Source organism: Mya arenaria, chromosome 4, assembly GCF_026914265.1.
Source record: "Mya arenaria isolate MELC-2E11 chromosome 4, ASM2691426v1".
Classification (NCBI taxonomy): Eukaryota; Metazoa; Mollusca; class Bivalvia; order Myida; family Myidae; genus Mya; species Mya arenaria.
Window position 1 is genome coordinate 68,367,800 of NC_069125.1, and position 23,546 is coordinate 68,391,345.

The 23,546-nt window shown below is 36.6% G+C and overlaps 1 protein-coding gene across 2 annotated transcripts; it reads right to left on the minus strand.

Annotated features, from left to right (window-relative positions):
- Positions 1 to 1,485: 1,485 nt before the first annotated feature.
- LOC128233025 (E3 ubiquitin-protein ligase CHFR-like) lies at positions 1,486 to 21,841 on the minus strand. Of its 2 annotated transcripts, none has more exons than XM_052946880.1 (20): positions 21,677 to 21,841; positions 20,049 to 20,148; positions 19,852 to 19,900; positions 18,245 to 18,308; positions 17,717 to 17,824; positions 14,359 to 14,480; positions 13,885 to 14,198; positions 13,550 to 13,625; positions 13,246 to 13,324; positions 12,214 to 12,278; positions 11,838 to 12,013; positions 11,454 to 11,536; positions 8,358 to 8,426; positions 7,352 to 7,516; positions 6,557 to 6,640; positions 5,838 to 5,908; positions 5,481 to 5,568; positions 4,400 to 4,516; positions 3,993 to 4,068; positions 1,486 to 2,617 (listed from the first exon to the last, which is right to left on the minus strand). In XM_052946880.1, the coding sequence occupies exons 1-20, from the start codon at positions 21,777 to 21,779 to the stop codon at positions 2,578 to 2,580; spliced, it is 2,049 nt and encodes a 682-aa protein (XP_052802840.1). In that variant the 5' UTR covers positions 21,780 to 21,841; the 3' UTR covers positions 1,486 to 2,577. The 2 variants fall into 2 exon arrangements, with proteins under 2 accessions (XP_052802840.1, XP_052802839.1); XM_052946879.1 differs by having other exon boundaries at positions 8,358 to 8,456.
- Between the last annotated feature and the right edge of the window lie 1,705 nt (positions 21,842 to 23,546).

Below are 23,546 nucleotides of genomic sequence, written 5' to 3' on the forward strand. Positions count from 1 at the left end.
CCCGCCTGATTAGGCAAAGTTCATGGATTGGAAATGAAAAGTAGGTGGAATATTCCTATATTAACATGTAATATGGCTGCAGAGAAATGGACCGTTATGAAATTTGGATATAAGTTTGAGTTTATTTGAATTATTTGAAATAAAAGTTTTGTATATAGAGTAACATTTGTAATAGTTTCTTTGAATTTGAATGATTTCGGACTCCACACACTTAGACCAGCCCAATTGCGTTCATACCCCGATAATGACATCAACCCCGCAATTCATTCCTTAAATACATATATTTATTATCATGTGTTCAGTCATACATGTATGAACATAATCGGACCAATCACTACCATGAAATGGTTTCGGACAAGATTTGACCTAGTGACCTCATTTTTTATCACATGTGACCCAGTTTTAAACTTGTCAAAGAGTTCATCAAGGAAAACATTCTGATCACGTTTCATGAATATTTGACCATACATAATGCCTCTAATGTGTTTCAAAGATTTTTCTAAGATTTGAGCTAGTGACCTAAGTTTTGACCCCATGTGACCCATTTTTACAAGCGGTCCATAGTTCATAAAGGGGTACATCCTGACCAAGTTTAAACAAAATCTGACCAATCATTACCATGATATGGTTCCTGACAAGATTTTTCTAAGATTTGATCTAGTGACCTAATTTTTAATCATATGTGACCTAGTTTTATTTATTTCCAAGAGTTCATTAAGGAAAACTTTTTGATTAAGTTTCATGAATATTTGACCATGTATAATGCCTCTAGTTTGTTCCAAAGATTTTTCTAAGATTTGACCTAGTGACCTAGTTTTTGACCCCATGTGACCCACTTTTACAAGCAGTCCATATTTCATAAAGGGGTACATCCTGACCATGTTTCAACAAAATCTGTCCAATCATTATCATGATATGGTTCCTGACAAGATTTTTGTAAGATTTGACCTAGTAACCTCATTTTCAATCATATGTGACCCAGTTCTATATACATCCAAGAGTTCGTCAAGGAAAACATTTTGATTAAGTTTCATGAATATTAAACCATGTATAATGCCTCTAGTTTGTACCAAAGATTTTCCTAAGATTTGACCTAGTGACCTAGTTTTTGACCCCATGTGACCCACTTTTACAAATGGTCGAGATTTGATTAAGGGGAACATTCTGACCAAGTTTGAACATTTTCTGATCAATGCCTACCAAGATATGGCTCCGAACGGACGGACGGACAACGCCAAAATAATATCCCCCTCCCGAAACCTTCGGTTCGGCGGGGATAATAATCACCTTCAATAGTACATGTCTAGGGGTGCACATATATTTATGCAGTAGTGCAGGAAACCAAAGTTACAGGTAACTTTTAAAGTGATGGATGTACATTGTGCATAATTATATGGAAAAAAAGGGTTTGCAAATGAAGATGAGTTTCCATATTTTTAAAAAAAAATGGCAATTATACACGGGTAAAAAACAACAACAAAAAGCTTAGAAAACATTTTTATTTTTATTTTAAAATATCTCAAAAACATTTCATTTACACAAGAACAATTCATGAGGCATCAAGCTGCATTTTGCAGACAGGTTTTGAAAAGTTTCATCCAAAACAAAACATCCATATTCTGTGTTATCAATGACAGAAACATGAACCCAGTTGTTCTACACTACAGGAACAGCAATCTCCAAGACATAATGAATATATAATGATGCCAGCACATATGTAGTTCACTAATTTAAATGATAGTTCACTACTTCTACATTCAATCTTCTCAGGGCCTAAAGCTATATTCAATACACAGCTTAAGATTAGGATAAGGGGGCTGTCTTCTCAATGAGCTTGTGACTATTTATCTTAGGACCTTACATTTTAGTTGTATATTTGGGTAAGGTTATTAAAAATAAATTGAAGTACCGGGTATTAATTATTTTCAAATTCACAGTAGTTGAGTCAATCTCCTACACAGAGATCTGACTTGACGAACAGAATAGATCTCTGCCACAAAGCTGGATTTCAGTAAAACCTTGTAAAAAAAATATGAAATGTGTTTCCTTCTCTCTATTTTGGGTAGTTTCTATCTATTTTCAATTATTCAAGGTGCATTGAGGTTAAAATACAAAAAAATATTAGAAATTCAAGATAATTTACCGTCTTTACCGATATGATATATAGTGACTTGTGGTCTCATGATTTGTATGGTGGTAGTGATCACTGTACTGTACAGGTAGTAGTTTGTAGTTGTGTCTTTAACACAATTTGTTTGGAAATAAATGATATTACTACTGAAAATTACAAATTTGAAAAAGTGATCCAATAAAATGTTTGATAATAGAAGGTACCCATGAAGTAAATTGAATAAGGCACCAAAATGAATTTTTATTGATAAAATAAAAGTACATGTATGCTTTTCTAAAACATAAAACATTCATTGTAAATTGAAGAAAAACTAATCAAAACATGCTCATGAAAAATGTATCACAATTTTTGCAACAGGAAACATATGGACAAAAATACTTCTAACAAACATGTTAAATTTGTTTTTGCCCCGGACAATGAAACATGCTGATCAGCTGCTATCTCACTCAGAATTGACGAATTTGGTCGCAAACATGGTTAAAATTCCTGCAAGTAAAACAATGGCAATGATGAATAATAGTCAAACTTTGAAGATTCTTGTATTAATTAAAAAATATTTTAAAAATTTTCAAATATATATAAAGACATCCTTCAATATTGTCTACAACAATTTCTTAAAAAAGAACGATTTCTTAAAATGATAACATTTTTGACAAGGGGAGAATTTTGAAGCCTGAAATCCAATGCAGGTACTATGCAAACATGGGGAATGCTGTAAAAACTGTTGCTCATAGATGAAAAATGTTTTCCCAAAAATGTTTTAATTTAATTTTAAATTATAGCATTTAATGCTCCAAACAGAGTTCATTCCAGTATGCAGTTTTAAACCCATGCAGAAACAACGGTCATCTACTCAATCAATAAATATTAAGGGAGTCTTTTTAGCACAGGGTTATTGTTTTTCAAATGGGTTCATAGTCATACATTTTTTAACCATTTACATACACATTTCTCATTTTCTCCCTTGATTTTCTTGCGAAATCACCAAACACCAAGTTTCATTCCCTTATAAACAAACTATTAAAGCACCAAGTTTCATTCCCTTATAAACAAACTATTAAAGTACCAAGTTTCATTCCCTTATAAACAAACTATTAAAGCTCCAAGTTTCATTCCCTTATAAATGAACTATTAAAGTACCAAGTTTCATTCCCTTATAAACAAACTATTAAAGTACCAAGTTTCATTCCCTTGTAAACAAACTATTAAAGTACCAAGTTCCATTCCCTTGTAAACAAACTATTAAAGCACCAAGTTCCATTCCCTTGTAAACAAACTATTAAAGCACAAAGTTCCATTCCCTTATAAACAAACTATTAAGGCACCAAGTTCCATTCCCTTTGTGAACAAATTATTAAGGCACCAAGTTTTATTCCCTTATTAACAAATTATCAAAGCACCAAGTTTCATTCCATTATAAACAAACTATTAAGGCACCCAGTTTAAATCCCTTATAAACAAAAAACTGAGGCACCAAGTTTTATTCCATTATAAACAACCTATTAAGGCACCCAGTTAAAATCCTTTATAAACAAACAACTGAGGCACCAAGTTCCATTCCTTCATAAAAACAATTTCTAATTTAAACTAGCTGAATTTGAATGCACAAAGGGACATTAAACTGACAGAATTTAAATTTTAGTTGTCATTATTTGTCATATAAGAGTTATGCCTGTCAGCCAATGGGGAATTATGAAAACAGTTTGATGTTGATAAATCATATAGTTTTAAACGTAATATTTTATTAATTTTTTTTTTAAATGTAGACAGACAGATGGACGAATAGACAGAGAAACCGACTGACTGTGAAACGGACAGGGCACCCTCAGTTTCTATAATAGCTTTAACAAGACCCACTTACTTTGCATGGTGAGGCTTGTTCTTCTGTGTTCGACATTTGGAGCCCCAGTAACAATCTTGTCGGTTTCTGTAAGCCTCTGCAATATTATACAAGTATACAACCCTGATGATTATGAATAGAATTAGGATTAAATATGTTACACCACATATACAATCATTATCTGTTTGAACATGCAATATGTGTGAATTCTACTTTTTCTTTCAGTCGTCTACTTCAAATAACAACAGTACATGTGAATGTGATTGCACTATATACTTTTTCTAAATATATCTCATGTTCCTGACAACTTAGACAAAACAGATATCAATTGTATACCACAAAAATAATTATTGCAATGTTACTTAATGTCAGTCAAATCTTGAAGTCTTGGGTATTATGTGTGTAGATCTTTAAACTAAATTAATTACCAGGCAGGTCTTCCTTGGAAATGGCTTTCCTGTACTGGAACGCCAGTTGTCTAAAGTTGTTGAGGCCACATGCATAACAGACAGGCATGTCTGCCGTGAAGCGGTGGGTGCCCTGGGCTGAAATAGTAACAACATACAATCAGCTGTGAAAACTGCTGTATTGGGCATAAACACCAGACTACACTTTTTTCACTTTTAAACTGAAAGTTTTGTTACGGAACAACTTAAAACTGAGATTAAACTAAAGAAATGGTAAATAGGATATGTTTAATGTTTTACAGTCTGTTTCGCTGTCAAGAACTTAAAAGACCCATCTCGGGTGTAAGTATCACTCCAGTAAGGTATATACTTGCACTGCATGTGTACTGAGCCTCTACAAGAGGCTGCTTACCTGGACCAGTGAGGGCAGTGGTGCCCAGCTTCACTCCAGCCAGCTATATACTTGCACTGCATGTGTACTGAGCCTCTACAAGAGGCTGCTTACCTGGAACAGTGAAGGCAGTGGTGCCCAGCTTCACTCCAGCCAGCTATATACTTGCACTGCATGTGTACTGAGCCTCTACAAGAGGCTGCTTACCTGGAACAGTGAAGGCAGTGGTGCCCAGCTTCACTCCAGCCAGGTATATACTTGCACTGCATGTGTACTGAGCCTCTACAAGAGGCTGCTTACCTGGAACAGTGAAGGCAGTGGTGCCCAGCTTCACTCCAGCCAGCTATATACTTGCACTGCATGTGTACTGTACCCCTACAAGAGGCTGCTTACCTGGAACAGTGAAGGCAGTGGTGCCCAGCTTCACTCCAGCCAAGTATATACTTGCCCTCAAAAGAGGCTGCTTACCTAGAACAGTGGAGGCACTGGTGCCCAGCTTCACTCCAGCCAGGTATATACTTGCCCCCAAAAGAGGCTGCTTACCTGGAACAGTGGAGGCACTGGTGCTAAGCTTCACTCCAGCAAGGTATATACTTGCCCCCAAAAGAGGCTGCTTACCTGGATCAGTGAAGGCACTGGTGCCCAGCTTCATCCCAGCCAGGTATATACTTGCACTGCATGTGTAATGAGCCCCTACAAGAGGTTGCTTACCTGGAACAGTGAAGACACCAGCATCCAGTTTCTGGCAGCACTCCTGGACGACGTCCCGTACAGACAAACCCTTAACCTCTAGGTACTCCTAAAAACACAATACTCAATGTCACAATTATCACTTATTTATATTTTTGGCATTATAAAAACAATCATATACAATTTGATTAAATATTAACTAATGATAAGATACTTTGTATTTATGCCAAATAAGTATTCATGACTAGCAGCAATGGCTATGCTCAGAACAAGTTTTTTATGAATTCTTTAATGAAATACATTAAACAAACAAAGTACATATATATATGCTATACAGTCATATAACTATGACCAAAATGAAGTTTTATAAAAATTTACCTTGAATATATCAGATTCAACCTGATTTTCCAAAATCAGTCCATGTAAACATTTCTTTCCAAAGTTCATCTCTGAAACAGATAGAACTGGCTGGTTGTTTCAGACGATAATAAGCAAATGAACTATGATAGTTTAATACAATTAACACTGAAAATATTATACTTTATTTGTAATGAACTTAATGATCGAAACATTTAAAACTACATGACCAACCGCAACAAAAGGAGCCAGCCAGCCCGGTCTTATATTAAAATTATGACATGGACAGTTTAAGGTATTCTGTGAATTAAATTTTGCATATAAAGAAATGTAAATTAACTTGCATGTGCAAATGATCTTCAAAACATGCAAAACCATGGAAAGCACCATTCTATGTTCAGCCACAGAAAACTATGACATTAATTTATATTTGCTGCTGATGTCATATTGACTATCAGACCCTTTTCTGCTTCTTGTGCTTCAATTTTCTTTAATTATAAGGTAACCTAACCAAGTTTGTCTTAAAACTAATATTATTCCTGGCAATGTTTTTTGCATTTAATTAATTGTATGAGTATCTTTCCTCTGTGTTTCCGTAACAACTGACAACAATCTATATTGAGACCTTATGGAAATGAAAACAATGTAACAAATATCCAAGAACCATACTTGAAAAGCACATTACATTTATAGTGTCTATGGAAATCACAGTCAGCCTGCAAGTATATGATCATAGCTACCTCTGAATGTGTTGATACAGCCGAGGCAATCCTGTCTCCGACATCCCCAGTAGGCGTGGCAGTAGGCACGGTAACATATTCCACCTGCAATACAGATATACAAGTTTAGTGAAGGACGTTAAAGATGCACTCTTACTCCCAAATAAGGTGTACTACATTTGTTTTATTTTACCCAAAAGGATGAAAAAATATCAAAAACAATGAAGCATACCATGTCTAATTTGAAAGAAAGCACCCTTGCAGAAAGCATGGTATTTCTGCCTAATTAGACGATAGTTGATCACTGTAAATCTTTTAAGACCCACCAGTCATAAAATAACGTGCGTTTTCAGCTATTAAATACACAGTTACAATCTTGTTATCAGTAATTAATAATTTCCATAAATGCATTATTTAGTAAGTAGTTAAAGGTTTATCACTCCATATTTATATTTGTTATACATGTACATGTATTGATTTTAAATATGAGGGTCACTTTAAAGACTTGATAGCTGTTTTAGAAACAATCATTGACTTTGTATTTAACTGGAAGCATAATATGTATCATAATGAAGTTATAATTTATACCATACAAGTTTCACATTTATATTTTTAAAGATAGCTCAAGGCTACAGAGGTAAAGGAGTCTGACACTGCTAAGGTCGTTTTTCACACAGTGGTTTAAATTCTGCACCTGATCAATAAATGTCTTGCAAAATGACCTTTTTGTAGTCAATTTCATTATTTTAGCAATGGTTATCATATTACTAGAAGTTTTAAATATAGGAAAAGGCTAAAGAGGTAAAGGATTCTAACATTGCTGAGGTCGTTTTTCCCCTGGTAGTGGCCAGTTGACCCTGAAGTCAGGCATGGGATGTAGACAGCATTGGCACAATACATGGTTCTGGTTGGGTCCACACTTATGGTTTGGGGGAGTTGGCAGATCCTTGATGTCATCCTTACTCCTGGATTCTCCATCTCCTAAAGTGTTTGTTACCATCATTTTATAACACAGCAAGAATATTAAATAATCATCTTTTTCCTGATAATAAAGGTGCAAAACCCCACAAATTCTATCCAGAGTTATAGGACCTATTACAAATAAGCATATTGTCTGAGAGGATATAGAACCAAGTTGCTGCAGTATATATCTTTTACAGTTTTCAATTTATAGCAACAGCGACATTTATAGCAACAGCAACATTGACAACCATGCTGGCACCAAGGCAATGACATTACTTTTTCTTCTATGAAAAACATATGAGCTCAAAATATGCTTTTTGAGGAATTATCTGCACAGTATTGGCATCAATTTAACAGTACTTAAGAGAATACTTTAAAAGGTTCTGATATAAATTATATAACATGTTTAACTTTGCAATTTTACATAAACTTCAGATAAAACATATTGGTCAAGTGATTATCTTTGAGACATGAACATTCGTAGAAATTGATGGAGTATTTAATAAGTTATTTAGACAAAAGTTAGACATAATACAGAAATGTTTCTTTGTATGGATGGCATTTTAGTACAGTGATGGGTAACAAGTCACTGACATGCTTTGTGTATCTATTGTGGTTTGCATGATATTTACCATTAAACAGAACTTTTTGAAGATCCCTTGCACCTTCCTAAAATATTATAACCAAGAGTGACCTTAATTTGAAAAGCAATAACATAATAATGCTTACAATTTTTTGGTATGATAATTTTGTATTGATATAATTGATTGAAATGTAATAACTTCACAATTGAGTGGTGTTCAATTTGTTAAGCATATGAAAATAACTGAATTATTAGGCATCTTTATATGGTACCTACCTGTGGATGTTCCTGGCTGATCAGCGATCCGTTCCTCTCCTGACGTCCCTCCCTCTGGCAACCTATCCCCTGCAACAAGTTTAACAACTCCCATCACAGCTGTAAACAAACAAGCAGTTTCATTGAATTTACATCCCCTGCCAGATAAGGCAAAGTACCCAGTAGATGGTATGGAAGTCATGTATTGGTGAATACTCCCAAAACATGCAATACGTCTGCAGAGTAATTGGCTCATACGAACATTGGATATGAGATATGAATTTGTTTGCAACTGGTGAAAACAAAAGAATATCGTATAAAATGTAGTATTTAAAATTGACCCATTACACTATATTTTGAACCCACATTACCAAGCTTCAAAGTAATAAAATATTTCATCAAGGCCAGATTACACCAGCAATATTGCAAAAAACATATCCTCAAGAGTGTTCCAATGGTTTTTCCAAGATTTGACCTAGTGACCTAGTTTTTGAACCCGTTTTACCTAGTTTTAAACTTAGCAAAGATTTCATGGTGGCAAATTCTAATAAGTTTCATGAAGATTTGAGGGGACATAATTATTGCCTCTGTTTGTTCACAAGTTCTATTTGACAAGATTTGACCTTATGATCTAGTTTTTGACCCCATGTGAGCCACTTTTAAAGTCTGCCAAAATTACATCATAGGACACGTTCTGACTTAATTTCCAACCTCATTTGACCAAGTTCCAAACTTCCCGGTAGTCATTGATTTTATTAATGTCTCTAGCGTGTTCCAAATACTTTCCTAAGATTTGACCCAATGATCTAGTTTTTGACTCTATGTGACACACATTTACAAACTGTCAAGATTTTATCAAGTGAGACATTCTGACCAAGCTTGAACATTACTTAACCAATCCGTATAAAGATATGATTCAGGAAAGAAAAATGTGATGGACAGACGGATGGACAGAATGAGGAATTGGCCAAAACAAAATTCTGCTCCCTAAACTTTTGGTTCTGGAGGGGATAAAATATCATTCAAGAGTTTTTCAACCATCTATTCAAAACTTAATAACATACAGCTTATAATATATATTCTCTTATGAATAAACATAGTTGAGTACCATTGTATAAGTCTCAATATAATAAATCAAGTAGTTGCTGAGATATAAACCTATATGTACTTACATGCAAACCCATAACCAGAATTTCCATGATGGGCCCATAATTTACATTAAATGTAAGTTAGTGTTATCAAACTTCATTAATGAAGTAGGATAGATAGTTGGGAACACATATTTAAAGTTTCAATGCAATACATGATGTATTTGCTGAGATAGTGACCTAAAGGTGCTTACATGCAAAACCTAAACCAAGATGTGAAACCCACGTTAGGGTAAGTAGTATAGACTCCTTATTCTTCTAATAGTCATGCTAACAACAGCTGTCACAGAGACAGTGCGCTCGACTATTCCGCCGCTTTTCGGTGTATGGATTGAAACGTTTTGGGGAAACATGCATGTATCACTGTTAGATTAGATTTCAATGCAATACATGATGTGCTGAGATATTTACATAAATTGAATGGAAAATATTTGAGGTGGTACGCAAACTTTAACGTAAATATTAAGTCGAAAAAGGGGCATATTTTTTTCAAAATGCTTGATAGAGTTACCTCCTCCTGTGTACAGGTTGAGGGTATGATGGTGAACAAGCATGCAAAGTTTCAAAGCCAGATGTCAATGGACTTTGAAAATATTTGAGGTGGTACGCAAACTTTAACGTAAATTCTAAGTAGAAAAAGGGGCATTATTTTGTCGAAATGCTTGATAGAGTTACCTCCTCCTGGGTATAGGTTGGGGGCATGATGGTGAACAAGTGTGCAATGTTTCAAAGCCATATGTCAATGGACTTTGAAAATATTTGAGGTGGTACACAAACTTTAACGTAAATTCTAAGTAGAAAAGGCATAATTTTGTCAAAATGCTTGGTTGAGTTACCTCCTCCTGTGTACAGGGTGGGGGCATGATGGTGAACAAGTGTGCAAAGTTTCAAAGCCAGATGTCAATATTTGAGGTGGTACATAAACTCTTACAAAAACTTTAACATAAGTGGTTATGCCGACGCCAACGCTCGGGTGACTAGGATAGCTCTCCTTATTTTTCGAATAGTCGAGCTAAAAATAAATACCGGTAGACATTCTTTTTAGCTTCCTAACATTTTTACGTTTTCTTCTCATAATATTTGGTGAAACTAAGGTATTCTTTAAAGAAATTGCAAGATAAATAGACAAAATTCATCGACTTTTTGGGTGTTTTGATGATTGTTCTACAATCAAAAGCTACATGGTTTATAATGGAGGGTTGCATGTAAATGTTTCAGTGTTTAAACATGCATGCGTATAATGCAACCAAACTTTGTGACTGTATGCACTTGCATTTTATTGAACAAATGTAAACTTATTGGAAAAATGTAAGAGTGATAAATAAATCTGATCCAAACATTTCTCAAAATCAGGCTGATAGAAAAAGATGATGTCAAAATACGTATGAACAACATTTGCTTTGTATTTTTCATAATAACCTCATTCTGTCCTGTCATCCTTTTAAAAATGATAAAAATATACACACATGTGCAGAAATATCACTTCTATATTTGTTAAATATAAAATTTGAACCTGTTTTAGACAATTTTGGCTTTTTTAAATCGGCTAAATTTAGATACATGAAATAACGACGCAGTGCTTGATATGCAAACACACTAACACACATTAAAAGGAACTGTACGATTGGTGTAATTATGCAATGTTTATACTGTTAAGACATCTATAAATCAGTAGACAAATCTTTAAAAAATAAAATAAAATGTAACTACATTAATTTTTCAAGCCGAATGGTGGTCTTTTAACATATATGAAAACAATGCCATTTGACATCATTGGTTGGCGCACAACTGATTAATCTCATCTGTTTTAAAATACAACTACATCAAGCAAAATCAATGTATTTTAAACATTAAGAGAAAAAGATTCTGAAGATTCCTGAGGTATGTACAGTGTGACAGTGTCTACACATTTTTAAAAGGCCCTTCTATTTAAGCTGTAGGGCAACTGGTTATTGAATGGATGAGTTACCATTTTTGATTCCCCCAAGAATTCCTGTCTTCTCATCCGGGTCTTTGTACTCTGGACATTGTCGGCAAACAGTCTTAAAGGCCCTACAATTTACTTCATTCAATTATAAAAATTAACCGCAGAATACAGCAAGTTAGATTACCACCAGGATAATTAATTTCTGTATCATAGTCTGAAGAAATGGGACCAACAGCTGAAAATTATGTGTACTTTTGTGAGATATTTAAGTGTGTACTAGTGTCATGCCGACTAAACAAATCATTTAAGTATTATCTGATCTAACTTTATCTTAGTACAGGACAAAAACTTGAGAGCTGCTCTTCAGTAACAATAGCAAATGAGACCCTGGGAAAGTTGTTGGAAAAATAAACAAGACCAGCCCACCTGTTCACCCCAAACAGGGGAGTGCCAAAGCCAAACAGTACGGGCTGTTGTGGTGGGAATACCGGAGGGGGGAGGTGGCCGATAAAGGCTGGGCTCACAGATCTTTGCTCACCATCATCCTCATCTGAGTCACTGTATTCGCTGCTGTCATTGGGCACAATTGTCTTTGGGTATAGCTGCAATATTTGTTTGGATCTTTATTGACACCAGTTGTGTTTCAAATTTAAGTTATACTGAATTGTTTTTTTATACCTTTTTTTACACACACCATATGATTCAAATTTTTTATTGCTTAATTTAATTGCTTTAGTAAATTGTTATATACATTGTAGCAATGCTATTTTATTTGTAGTATGGAAAATTTCCTTTCAATTACCATATCTGTAGTAATTTTGTTCTTCTTATTTAACTCAGCAATATCTTCATCAGGTCTTCTTTTTGCTGAAAGCACAAATGAGCATACACATATTTGGCATCCCTATTTCTGATAAATAAATGAAGAACGCTGGAACCTAAGGACCTCAAACTTTGTAGGCAAGTTAGCCATGACCAGTTGATGAACGCAATTGATTGCAAGGTCAGTGAATTAAAGATCAATGTCACTGTGACCTTGAGCTGTAAAAATGTTTCCAATTAATAACCCGAGAACGCTGGGGCCCAGGGATTTAAACTTAGGAGGCAGTTTGGTCAAGACCTGCACATGGCCTCTATTGACTTTGAGGTCAGTGGGTCAAAGGAACAGCTTATTTGGTAGGCAATTTGAACACTACCAGCAGATGACCCATTTTGATAAAGAGAACAGTAGTGTAAAGGTTAGTTGTGGGCTTTTGTAGAGCTTTTGACTGCTATTACAGTGACCATAATTGGAGCATCAGTTATATCATAAGCTGACAGTGAATAATGAATTCCAGGATTTCAATAAGGTAAACACAATCATTTACCTACATCGTTAACTTGAGGATATTCAGTGCTTGTTTATTTGTTTCTTTACATCTCTTTTACATAAACTTTTTTTTCATACCATTTCTTCTATTTTAGTTTTTTAATAAAAACTTCAATCCTTGCAAAATATCTCTAACTTTGTGCAAAGTGTTAACATACATATACACGTTTAATAATGCCCAACAATCTCATTTACAAGTTCAGCAGACACTAATTGACATCCTCTCCATCTTGCAATGACTTTCATATTCATGTTCATACTTTGCTCTTTCAAAATGTCAAAATCATACAAGGCCTTTTTGGGGGCATTTGTCACATTCCTGTGACAGCATGTGTTTTTCATTTTGGCACGCAGTATTCATAAACATATGATGCACATTTTGGTTATTATCTCAGATTGTTTAAGAGTGAATTTCATGTATATATTATAGCTGATAAGCCAGCAGGGAAGGAGAGTATAACAGACCTGGGTGTTCCTTAAGGTAAGCCTCTATCAGGTTGTTGACAATGTGGTTCTTGTTGATTCTCTCAACCTTCTTCCTACACTGAAATACAAAACTCATTACTTGGTTCAAAACAATTTTTCAAAAATCATAATCAATGTGTATGAGATCAATCCTGTAACATCATTAAAATATCATTTTAATGTTAACATGTTTCCTTAATTCTTGAACTGAACATTATACAAATTTAATAATTATATAAAACTGTTTTTTTATATAAAAAAAATAAAATATTTATAAGTTTCATTCTATGATTGAAGAACTTACTGAAGGGCATTCCTGTGAGCGGGCCATCCAGTCGGAGTAGCAGCCTGCACAGTAAGAGTGCAGGCACGGCTGCAGGCTAAAGAGTACAATGGCAGTTGAATGGTACAATTACAGACTCAAATCATCTTGTGAAACGGGAAATTATTGAAACATTTTGGTCATGCAAAAATCAACTCTAAAATTAGCCTTAAAGACAAATCATGCATGCATACATGTGAATTTTACTAATATTAATAAAACATTAGAGTACAAAATATAACTTCATCTTAAAAAATTTAGGCTTCCTCTATCTTTTTCAACCTATGAAATCAGTTTACATGTAGGTGGTCTCTTACCTGATGCAGTCTTGCATGATCTCCTGGCAGATAATGCAAAGAAGGTTTTCCTCAATGTCGTCCTTTACCGGAGCCTCCACGGTCCCCGCCTTGCTCGGCCCACCCCTGGGCGTTGCAGCCTGACTACCTTCTGCTGCTGATGATACTGTTGTAGTTGCTGCCAGTTGTTCTATTGCTGCTGTTGTTGTTCCTGATGTTGTTGCTATGGTTCTTGGTGTTGCTAGAGATGTAACTGTTTTGCTTGCATCTTTTTCAACCAATTTTGTGTCATGATCACCAAAGGCTGAAGGCTTTGAGAGCAAGTCACTAGGTTTCTGTTGACAATACAGTACACACTTCACTACAAAAGTTTTGTATGAGCACATTTCATGGAATAATTATTAGGCCAATATTTTGAAGTAAATATGTTAAAATATAAGGTAATATATTTATTATTGAATACCAACTACTAGTTCAAGTACCGACAAGACCTACTTTTTCATCTTTCCCATGCTTTTCAGGTTTCCAACGTTTAGAGCTCTCTTCGATATCATTCTCATAGTCAAGGCTGCGCTTTTTATTTATTTTCTCTGTACTTAAATGGTTGCAGTCGGAGTCTGTAATTTAATTAAGTGAGATCAAAAATCACTGTACCAAGCCTTTAGAATGAAAAAATCCTAAGAAAAGTTGTATCTACATTAAAACCCGGCATTTCTGTTACCTAGATTGTCTAATGTTTAGGCCTAATTTGACATTATAACCAAAATGGGGCCATTTATAAAAAAAAATCATAAAAAAAAAATTAAAATCAATAAAATAATTCAAAGTAAACGTGTTATAATAGAACTACAAAATACATTAATCAAATTGTTTACTGAAATAAATCTTTGTCTAATGTAGCTACTTCAATATTTATTTAGAAATAATGGAATTTAAAGATCAGTCATATGATGCTTTCATAAGATGACCCCTGCCCACGATATATGCCAAACAGGAATGCCTACATGACCCCTACCCTGGATATGTTCATAACAGGAGAGCCTACATGCCCCCTACCAAAGTTATGTGCCAAACAGGAGAGCCTACATGCCCCCTACCAAAGTTATGTGCCAAACAGGAGAGCCTACATGCCCCCTATCAAAGTTATGTGCCAAACAGGAGAGCCTACATGTCCCATACAATGGTTATGTGCCAAACAGGAGGGCCTACATGCCCCCTACCAAGGTTATGTGCCAAACAGGAGAACCTACATAACCCCTATCCTGGATATGTGCCTAACAAGAGGATCTACATGCCCCCTACCCTGGATAAATGCCAAACAGGAGAACCTACATGACCCCATACCTGCAATTGTGCCAAACAGGAGAACCTTCATGACCCCTACCATTGAAATATGCCAAACAGGAGAACCTACATGACCCCATACCCTGGAAATGTGCCAAACAGGAGAACCTTCATGACCCCTACCCTTGAAATATGACTAACAGGAGAACTTACATGACCCCTACCCTGGAAATGTGCCAAACAGGAGAACCTTCATGACCCCTACCATTGAAATATGCCAAACAGGAGAACCTACATGACCCCTACCCTGGAAATGTGCCAAACAGGAAAACCTTCATGTCCCCACACCCTGGAAATGTGCCAAACAGGAGAACCTTCCTGACCCCTACCCTTGAAATATGCCTAACAGGAGAACCTACATGACCCCTACCCTTGAAATATGCCTAACAGGAGAACCTACATGATCCCTACCCTGGAAATGTGCCAAACAGGAGAACCTTCCTGACCCCTACCCTAGAAATATGACTAACAGGAGAACCTACATGACCCCATACCCTGGAAATGTGCCAAACAGGATAACCTACATGTCCCCACACCCTGGAAATGTGCCAAACAGGAGAACCTTCATGACCCCTACCCTGGAAATATGACTAACAGGAGAACCTACATGACCCCATACCCTTGAAATATGCCAAACAGGAGAACCTACATGTCCCCACACCCTGGAAATGTGCCAAACAGGAGAACCTTCATGACCCCTACCCTTGAAATATGACTTACAGGAGAACCTACATGACCCCTACCCTGGAAATGTGCCAAACAGGAGAACCTTCATGACCCCTACCATTGAAATATGCCTAACAGGAGAACCTACATGACCCAATACCCTGGAAATGTGCCAAACAGGAGAACCTTCATGACCCCTACCCTGGAAATGTGCCTAACAGGAGAACCTTCATGACCTATACCCTGGAAATGTGCCAAACAGGAGAACCTTCATGACCCATACCCTGGAAATGTGCCAAACAGGAGAACCTTCATGACCCATACCCTGGAAATGTGCCAAACAGGAGAACCTTCATGACCCATACCCTGGAAATGTGCCTAACAGGAGAACCTACATGACCCCATACCCTGGAAATGTGCCTAACAGGAGAACCTACATGACCCCTACCCTGGAAATGTGCCTAACAGGAGAACCTTCATGACCTATACCCTGGAAATGTGCCAAACAGGAGAACCTACATGACCCCATACCCTGGAAATGTGCCAAACAGGAGAACCTACATGTCCCCACACCCTGGAAATGTGCCAAACAGGAGAACCTTCATGACCCCTACCCTTGAAATATGACTAACAGGAGAACCTACATGACCCCTACCCTGGAAATGTGCCAAACAGGAGAACCTTCATGACCCCTACCCTTGAAATATGCCTAACAGGAGAACCTACATGACCCCATACCCTGGAAATATGCCAAACAGGAGAACCTTCATGACCCCTACCCTGGAAATGTGCCTAACAGGAGAACCTTCATGACCTATACCCTGGAAATGTGCCAAACAGGAGAACCTTCATGACCCATACCCTGGAAATGTGCCAAACAGGAGAACCTTCATGACCCATACCCTGGAAATGTGCCAAACAGGAGAACCTTCATGACCCATACCCTGGAAATGTGCCGAACAGGAGAACCTACATGACCAATACCCTTGATATGTGCCTAACAGGAAAACCTACATGACCAATACCCTTGATAAGTGCCAAACAGGAGAACCTACATGACACCATACCCTGGAAATGTGCCAAACAGGAGAGCCTACATGCCCCCTTCCCTGAATGTTTGCCTAACAGTGGAACCTACATGACCTTTCCCTTGATATGTACCTAACAGGAGAACCTACATAACCCCTACCCAAGTTATGTGCCAAATAAGAGGGCCTACATGCCCCCTACCCTGGATATGTGCCTAACAGGAGAACCTACATGACCCCTACCCTGGAAATGTGCCAAACAGGAGAACCTTCATGACCTATACCCTGGAAATGTGCCAAACAGGAGAACCTCCATGACCTATACCCTGGAAATGTGCCAAACAGGAGAACCTTCATGACCCATACCCTGGAAATGTGCCAAACAGGAGAACCTTCATGACCTATACCCTTGATATTTGCCTAACAGGAAAGCCTATATGACCCCTACACTGGAAATATGCCTAACAAGAGAGCCTATATGACCCCTACACTGGAAATATGCCTAACAAGAGAGCCTATATGACCCCTACCCACAATGAGTGCCAAACAGAAAAACCTACATGACCCCATACCCTGGAAATATGCCAAACAGGAGAACCTACATGACTCATTCACTGGAAATGTCCCTAAAAGAAGAACCTACATACATCCTTCCCTGGATTTGTGCCAAACAGGAGAACCTACACTGAGAAAATTAAAAATCTCAAGGCAGTGAAACTTATATCTACAGCAGCTAACTTGGTTGAATATTTTTTCGTTAAACAAAAAAGTACATGTAATTGGTATTTTGAGTCTCTCAGTGTACATTATCTTACCTTCTAGTGTAGCATCCAAGAGGTCCGGGGCGTTGTATTCCTGAGTGCTTTCTTCCGATATTTCCGCCCTTCTCAATTCAGCCATGTCCTGGTACATATAGCCCACATCTACAAGCATAAGCAGCATAACACAAAGCTAATAGAAAGATTCATTCGCACAAATAATATAGTAATTCATGTTGGTCTTTGTCCTGAAGACCCTATATTCTTAAACCTCTTTATTACCAGAGTGCATTTTCTTTAACTAATGTGAATATCTACTCCAGTTTTTGCTCCAGACCAATCGCTATAAAATATGCCAGTCCAAGGAACTAATTCCTGCACTTTTAGAATAGACAGTGTGTTATAGTTTAATTTAAGACATGCTACTGTTTGTTATTTGTATCATCTATTTTGCATTAAATCTATGCTTTAGTTCTTTCATATAAACTTGTTTTCTTCTACACTATTTGAATAACAAAATGACAAAAGTTACAGTTGGAATATGTGTTTTCATTTTTAAGGAAACATAGCAGTAATTGGTTATACTTAGGTCCATGTTGTCCTTTTTGTAAACCAAGTAGATTTCATCTCCATGTGCAAGTTCTTTGGACTGAAATAAGAAGATACAAATGCATTATTGTCTTTGTGTATACACAAATAGATGAAAATTAATTGCATACTACATCCATTTAATGTACGAGGGGTGATCCAGAATTACATGGACTTCTTACATATTTTCTATATTTATCGTCTAAATCATTTAAAAATTCATGAATATCTTATTCAAAGTGTTCTACATAGACGATATGAATTTTAGGTATGTTAATTTAATGAGTTTTGAAAAATTACGGGTTTTAAAATAACAGAAACGCACGGTCGGCACACCGTCTAAAATTTACGTTTACAAACTTTTTATGTATCTTTTACGACACGCTTTTCTTCAACGTTTATCTACGAAATTCCGCCAAATTATGTCACATATCACGCTGACGTCATATTTATATACTGTTCAAATTTCTGATGTTATATCCGTTTTTAAGTCTTTTTGTTCTGGGTTGATTACACGTACAGTCTGTGATACAACATGGCGTCATCAAACTTTGTAGAAGCCCGAGCGGTGATAAAGTTTTGTGTTGGATTGGGGAAAACACTGGCACAGACTATGGAAATGTTGGCCGAGGCAAAATTGAAGTAACCTGTGTGCCGTTCATTAGCATTCAACTGGCATTAACGTTTTAGAGAATGGTAAGATTCCATAGAAGACGATAAGGGAAGAGGACGGAAGAAGACGAGGGCACGACGTTAATGACGTCGGTGAAGAACATCTTCGACGGGGATCACCGTTCGACAGTCCGTGATGTGACGAGCGTCGTCGGGGCGGGGTACGGAGGTGTGCAAAGAATTTTAACAGACGATTTAGGCATGCGTAAGGTTTGTGCGAGATAGGTCCCTCGGTTGTTGGACTTGGAGACCGTGGCGCACCCGCCACAGTCGCCAGATCTTTCGCCAATGGATTGCGCCGGTATTCCCAGAAATCAAGAGTCAGCTTAGATGACATCGTTTTCATTCATTCCATCAACTGCAAGTTAATGTGCATAACGCGATATCCACGTTTTGCAGAGAGTGGTATTCGAATGTTTATACGCAGTGGATTACGCGCCATGTAAGTGTGTCAGTGTTGGTGGGAAATACATCGAAAAAATGTGACGCTTAATGAGCGCAACGTCACTAGCGTCATAAGAATGCGCCGGTCGGGTTTAACCATATGTCATTAATGCATTATAATTCAGCAAAAAAAATATGTATTGTTCTGAAAATTTCAGGAATTATACTAGATATGTCATATGTATTGTATGTGAATTTTCTTAGTTCTATGTGCAACAATATTAAAATTATTAAAAAAGTCCACGTAATTCTGGATCAACCCTCGTATATCATCAATATTTTATAATCCAAATGACTTCATGCACATTTACCCAAAACATATTAAAGTTATGCACTGTTAAATAAATCATAAACATATGTGTTGCACAGTTTATTAACTTGTTTACTAAAGTTAAAAATAATGATTGCATTCTACGAATAAATACACAGGCAAAATAAGAAGTTAAAACAACATTACTATATTAAGTACAAAAGTCAAATGAACTAACCTTTCCTTTTGTCAACTTGTGAACCATGTTCAGCAATGTTCCATTAGTGCTGAAAGAATATGGAATTGCAAGCACCAAATGAAAGAAGCAAAAACAGACAAACCATAATCTTGAACATTTTCAACTAATGTTGATATCTTAATAATAATGTTTTAAGAAGAATACTTGAGGCACACCAACTTGACTGAGAAACAAACCTTGTATCATGTAATATGACTTTCCCTATGGATTCATCTCGCTCAATGTAGCAATGGTGTCCAGACACCAATTTATTTTCTGGCAAGCTGATATCATTGTCTGAAATCAATTGTAACATAATGATGTATAAATAAAAAAAGAATAATTCAAATTTAAGTTAGCAAATAAAATGTCATAAAACTGGATTCTTAAGAAGCAGATTTTTTTTTTACTTTCTATTATGCTTAGAAAACTAACTACCATATAGGTCATATATGGCACAGCTATGTTCAGGCTGTCCTGGATTAACCACACACTGGTGACACCTTTTCTCCAAGGTTTGCTTTACTTTAAGTGTAATTTATCAAGAGAAAAAGGGGTATACCAAGAACAGTTGAACACCATTAATTTAAAATCGTAGGGACCCAAAAATTTATTTCGACATAGCGATATTTTGGATTAACAATTTTCAGAAAATGACAGTGTTCGCGAATTAAAGATGACGTAAAGTATATAGTCCTGAAGATTGCAATGTCAGTTACACGTTACCAATACAATACATTCGGTTTGAGTGATCTTTCGTTTACATGTTTGTTGAATTATTGTTCAATTAATGACAAATAATTCGTTATTATACTTCTTTATTAAAACAACATTAAACACTTAAAACAAATGACAGCACATGTATGCATTTGGAACATAGCACAGTGTATAAAAAGCGTGTTTAAATAGCACTGAAATTACACATTGTTTAACTCAGTATCGATAGCAGGTGGATAGAGCAATGCGGCAATCGAATCTGATGAGACAGACATTTTTGAATGATATTCAGGTTGTGGTAACCAGCAATTATATACACACTACATCACCCAAATGAGTCGCTCATTTTCTGACATCAATGTTTGTAACATACGTGTGCTCATGTTATTCTTTAACAAGTGCTAATTTTGCTCCATTGACAAGCCGATGCCTGAATGCATTGGTAGTATGGTGTAATTGATAAATAGGTGTGAAATACCAAACTCGGACCATAATTTTTACTTCGAAATAGTTATATTTTTTGACTGGCGATTACTGAATATAGATTAAAAAATTAGTTAAACAAAGAAGGAATCAAATTGGGACCGAAAAATAATTTCGAAATAGCGATAATTTCGGAAAAACGATGTTTGGAATAGGGTTGTTCAACTGTATATATATTGGTAACAGATGATACAGTACATCGCCAATACCACCCAAACTTCAGGCTCAATGGCCTAGATTATGACCCAATGTATAAGGTGATACAGGCCAGATTGAAAGTTTGATCATACATGTGTATAATAGTTTCAAAGCAACAATCAGGACCATAAGATGTGCTGATCAAGGTCATATTATTGGAGTTGGATAATTACAAAAACTGTGTCTACAAAGTCTTTTGAAGCGAGCCATATACTCCACCAATCTGAACCATTAAACCTGAGCCATGTATGTGACAGGTCACATTGTCCGCCATTTGTAAAGTAAATGAGCACGGGAGTGAAGTGTAAGAAGGAAAGAACCCATAACTCAGTTAAGTTAGAAGAGAGAACTCTGCTAGTACAAGTGTATTAAATTATCTCATATCCATCCGAAAAAGGCTATCCGAAATGCACCATAAAGAATATACCTAACGATCGTCCAATACGAAACATTTTTTCCTTGGAAACATATGGTTCACTCTCAAAGTCAGTCAAACTGACAAGTTGGCACCAATTATCGTCATCATCCATAGCAAGGATTTGAAGTAAATCCTAATTTTTGTGTTGCTAGAAATTGTTTACTTCGCATCAAATATTTGTTACGTGAAATAAGCAAATCGGGCTTCAGTAACGATAACACTCAACCGCAGTGATCTTCTCTTTCTTTTTCTTGCATTTATTTTAATACGCATAGCTGGCTCTAAAGCATTGTCGTTCATGCATATATGAAGTATGTTTAAGGTCTATATGAGGCGTGCAACACGTAGTTTAAAAGATCCCTGACGGCTGGCCTGCATCATCATCACCAGTTTGTCGCGGTGCCGGGTGAATTCAGCCCAATTACCTTTTAGGCCTGGTCATGTACTTCTTAAAGGAAGCCTACTGTTGGAGTGAGTTGTCAGACCGTCACATTGTCGTAGAAGGTCTCGGCCGAGATCGGATAAAGAGGCGTCAATGTGCTCCATTACTGTGGATGCTGCGTTCCATCAACTTGCAGCAATGGAGGCGTGGGAGATTAGCCTGTAGTTGGCTGGAGAAATTTTGTCGTCTTGAATATGGGCGTGTCTAGGGCTTATTTCCAGCCGTCGGTGAATGTACGCAGTTGAAGGAAGGCATGGAGGACTAGCACGAGAGCTGGGTATATCTCTTCAGCGCACTCATCCAGAAAACGAGATGGGATTATACAGGTCCTTGTGGATTAACTATTGATATGAGCTGTATCACTTTGTTGAAACACTACAACTGGAAATTGTCCAAACAATCAAATACTTTGATGACATTCATTATTTTGGGACAACATATTCTATCATTTAGGAATTATGTGATAAAATATGGAAGAATGGTAATCACCCATGAATGATGTATAACATAATCATGCATGTATAACTTTGATCCCATATAATTATGGTGTTTGCCGCCCTGACGTTACACGTCTTTATTGTCTTCCTTAAAGTAGAACGACGCAAGTTTAGCATTTTGCTCATGTTAGGTAAAAATGGACATTTTGGTGTGTGTGTGCTGTTCAAAAATTAATAGATATGTCAAAACATTTAGAAGTTATAGAAGTAGTCTACCAACTTCTTGAACAGCTCTCGTATAGGAATGTAGTCCTCACCGCCCATACACGCGGGCAAATTGTTGATAAATATAAAATTCCAAATACAAGAGGTATTTCCAGCAAAAGTTTGCATCAAACTAAACTCCACGTATGATAACAGACCGAAAATCCCAATCCTGAATATTTAGTTTAGTATGAATATTCAGACCAAAAGGCTTGGACACATGCTGAAATCGTGTCCAACGCCATGTATATACATTTCAATGTATATCTTTCTATTTTCATGCAAATACACATACAAGCCGTATGATAGTCTGAAATTGAAATCTTTCCGAGTACAAGAGCTTCAACACAGTGGCGTCAACGTATATTTCCATGATGCACCCATCAGTGTTCTACAGGGGACGTTTAGAGAGATGGTGATTTTTTGACAGGCCTGATGCGACCGCCTGCCGGGAAACTGACCTGTCCGGATTCATTTTCAAGGACTTTCAATTTCTGTAACATGCCACACCCTAGCCTATTTCTTGGGCTTGTACATGAGGAAGTTACTAAAGGCATCAGTCTGCAAAACATTGCCATACACAATATGCAACACGTTCATAATACTTGCGAAGCATGATCAAACAATTTAGATCCCTTTGTTGGCATTTTACTTCGCCTTTTAAAAACAGAATCGGCCATCAAACCATAGGCAAGCCCCAAACATGCCTTTTCATGCGTTTAGTAGCAGTTGTGGG

Coding starts and splice junctions, on each gene's coding strand:
- LOC128233025 (XM_052946879.1), bottom strand. CDS start 21,779: ATGGATGATGACGATAATTGGTGCCAACTTGTCAGTTTGACTGACTTT. Junction 19,901..20,048: donor GTCATATTACATGATACAAG/GTTTGTTTCTCA, acceptor ATATTCTTTCAG/CACTAATGGAACATTGCTGA. Junction 14,481..17,716: donor CTTGGATGCTACACTAGAAG/GTAAGATAATGT, acceptor ATTAAATTACAG/ACTCCGACTGCAACCATTTA.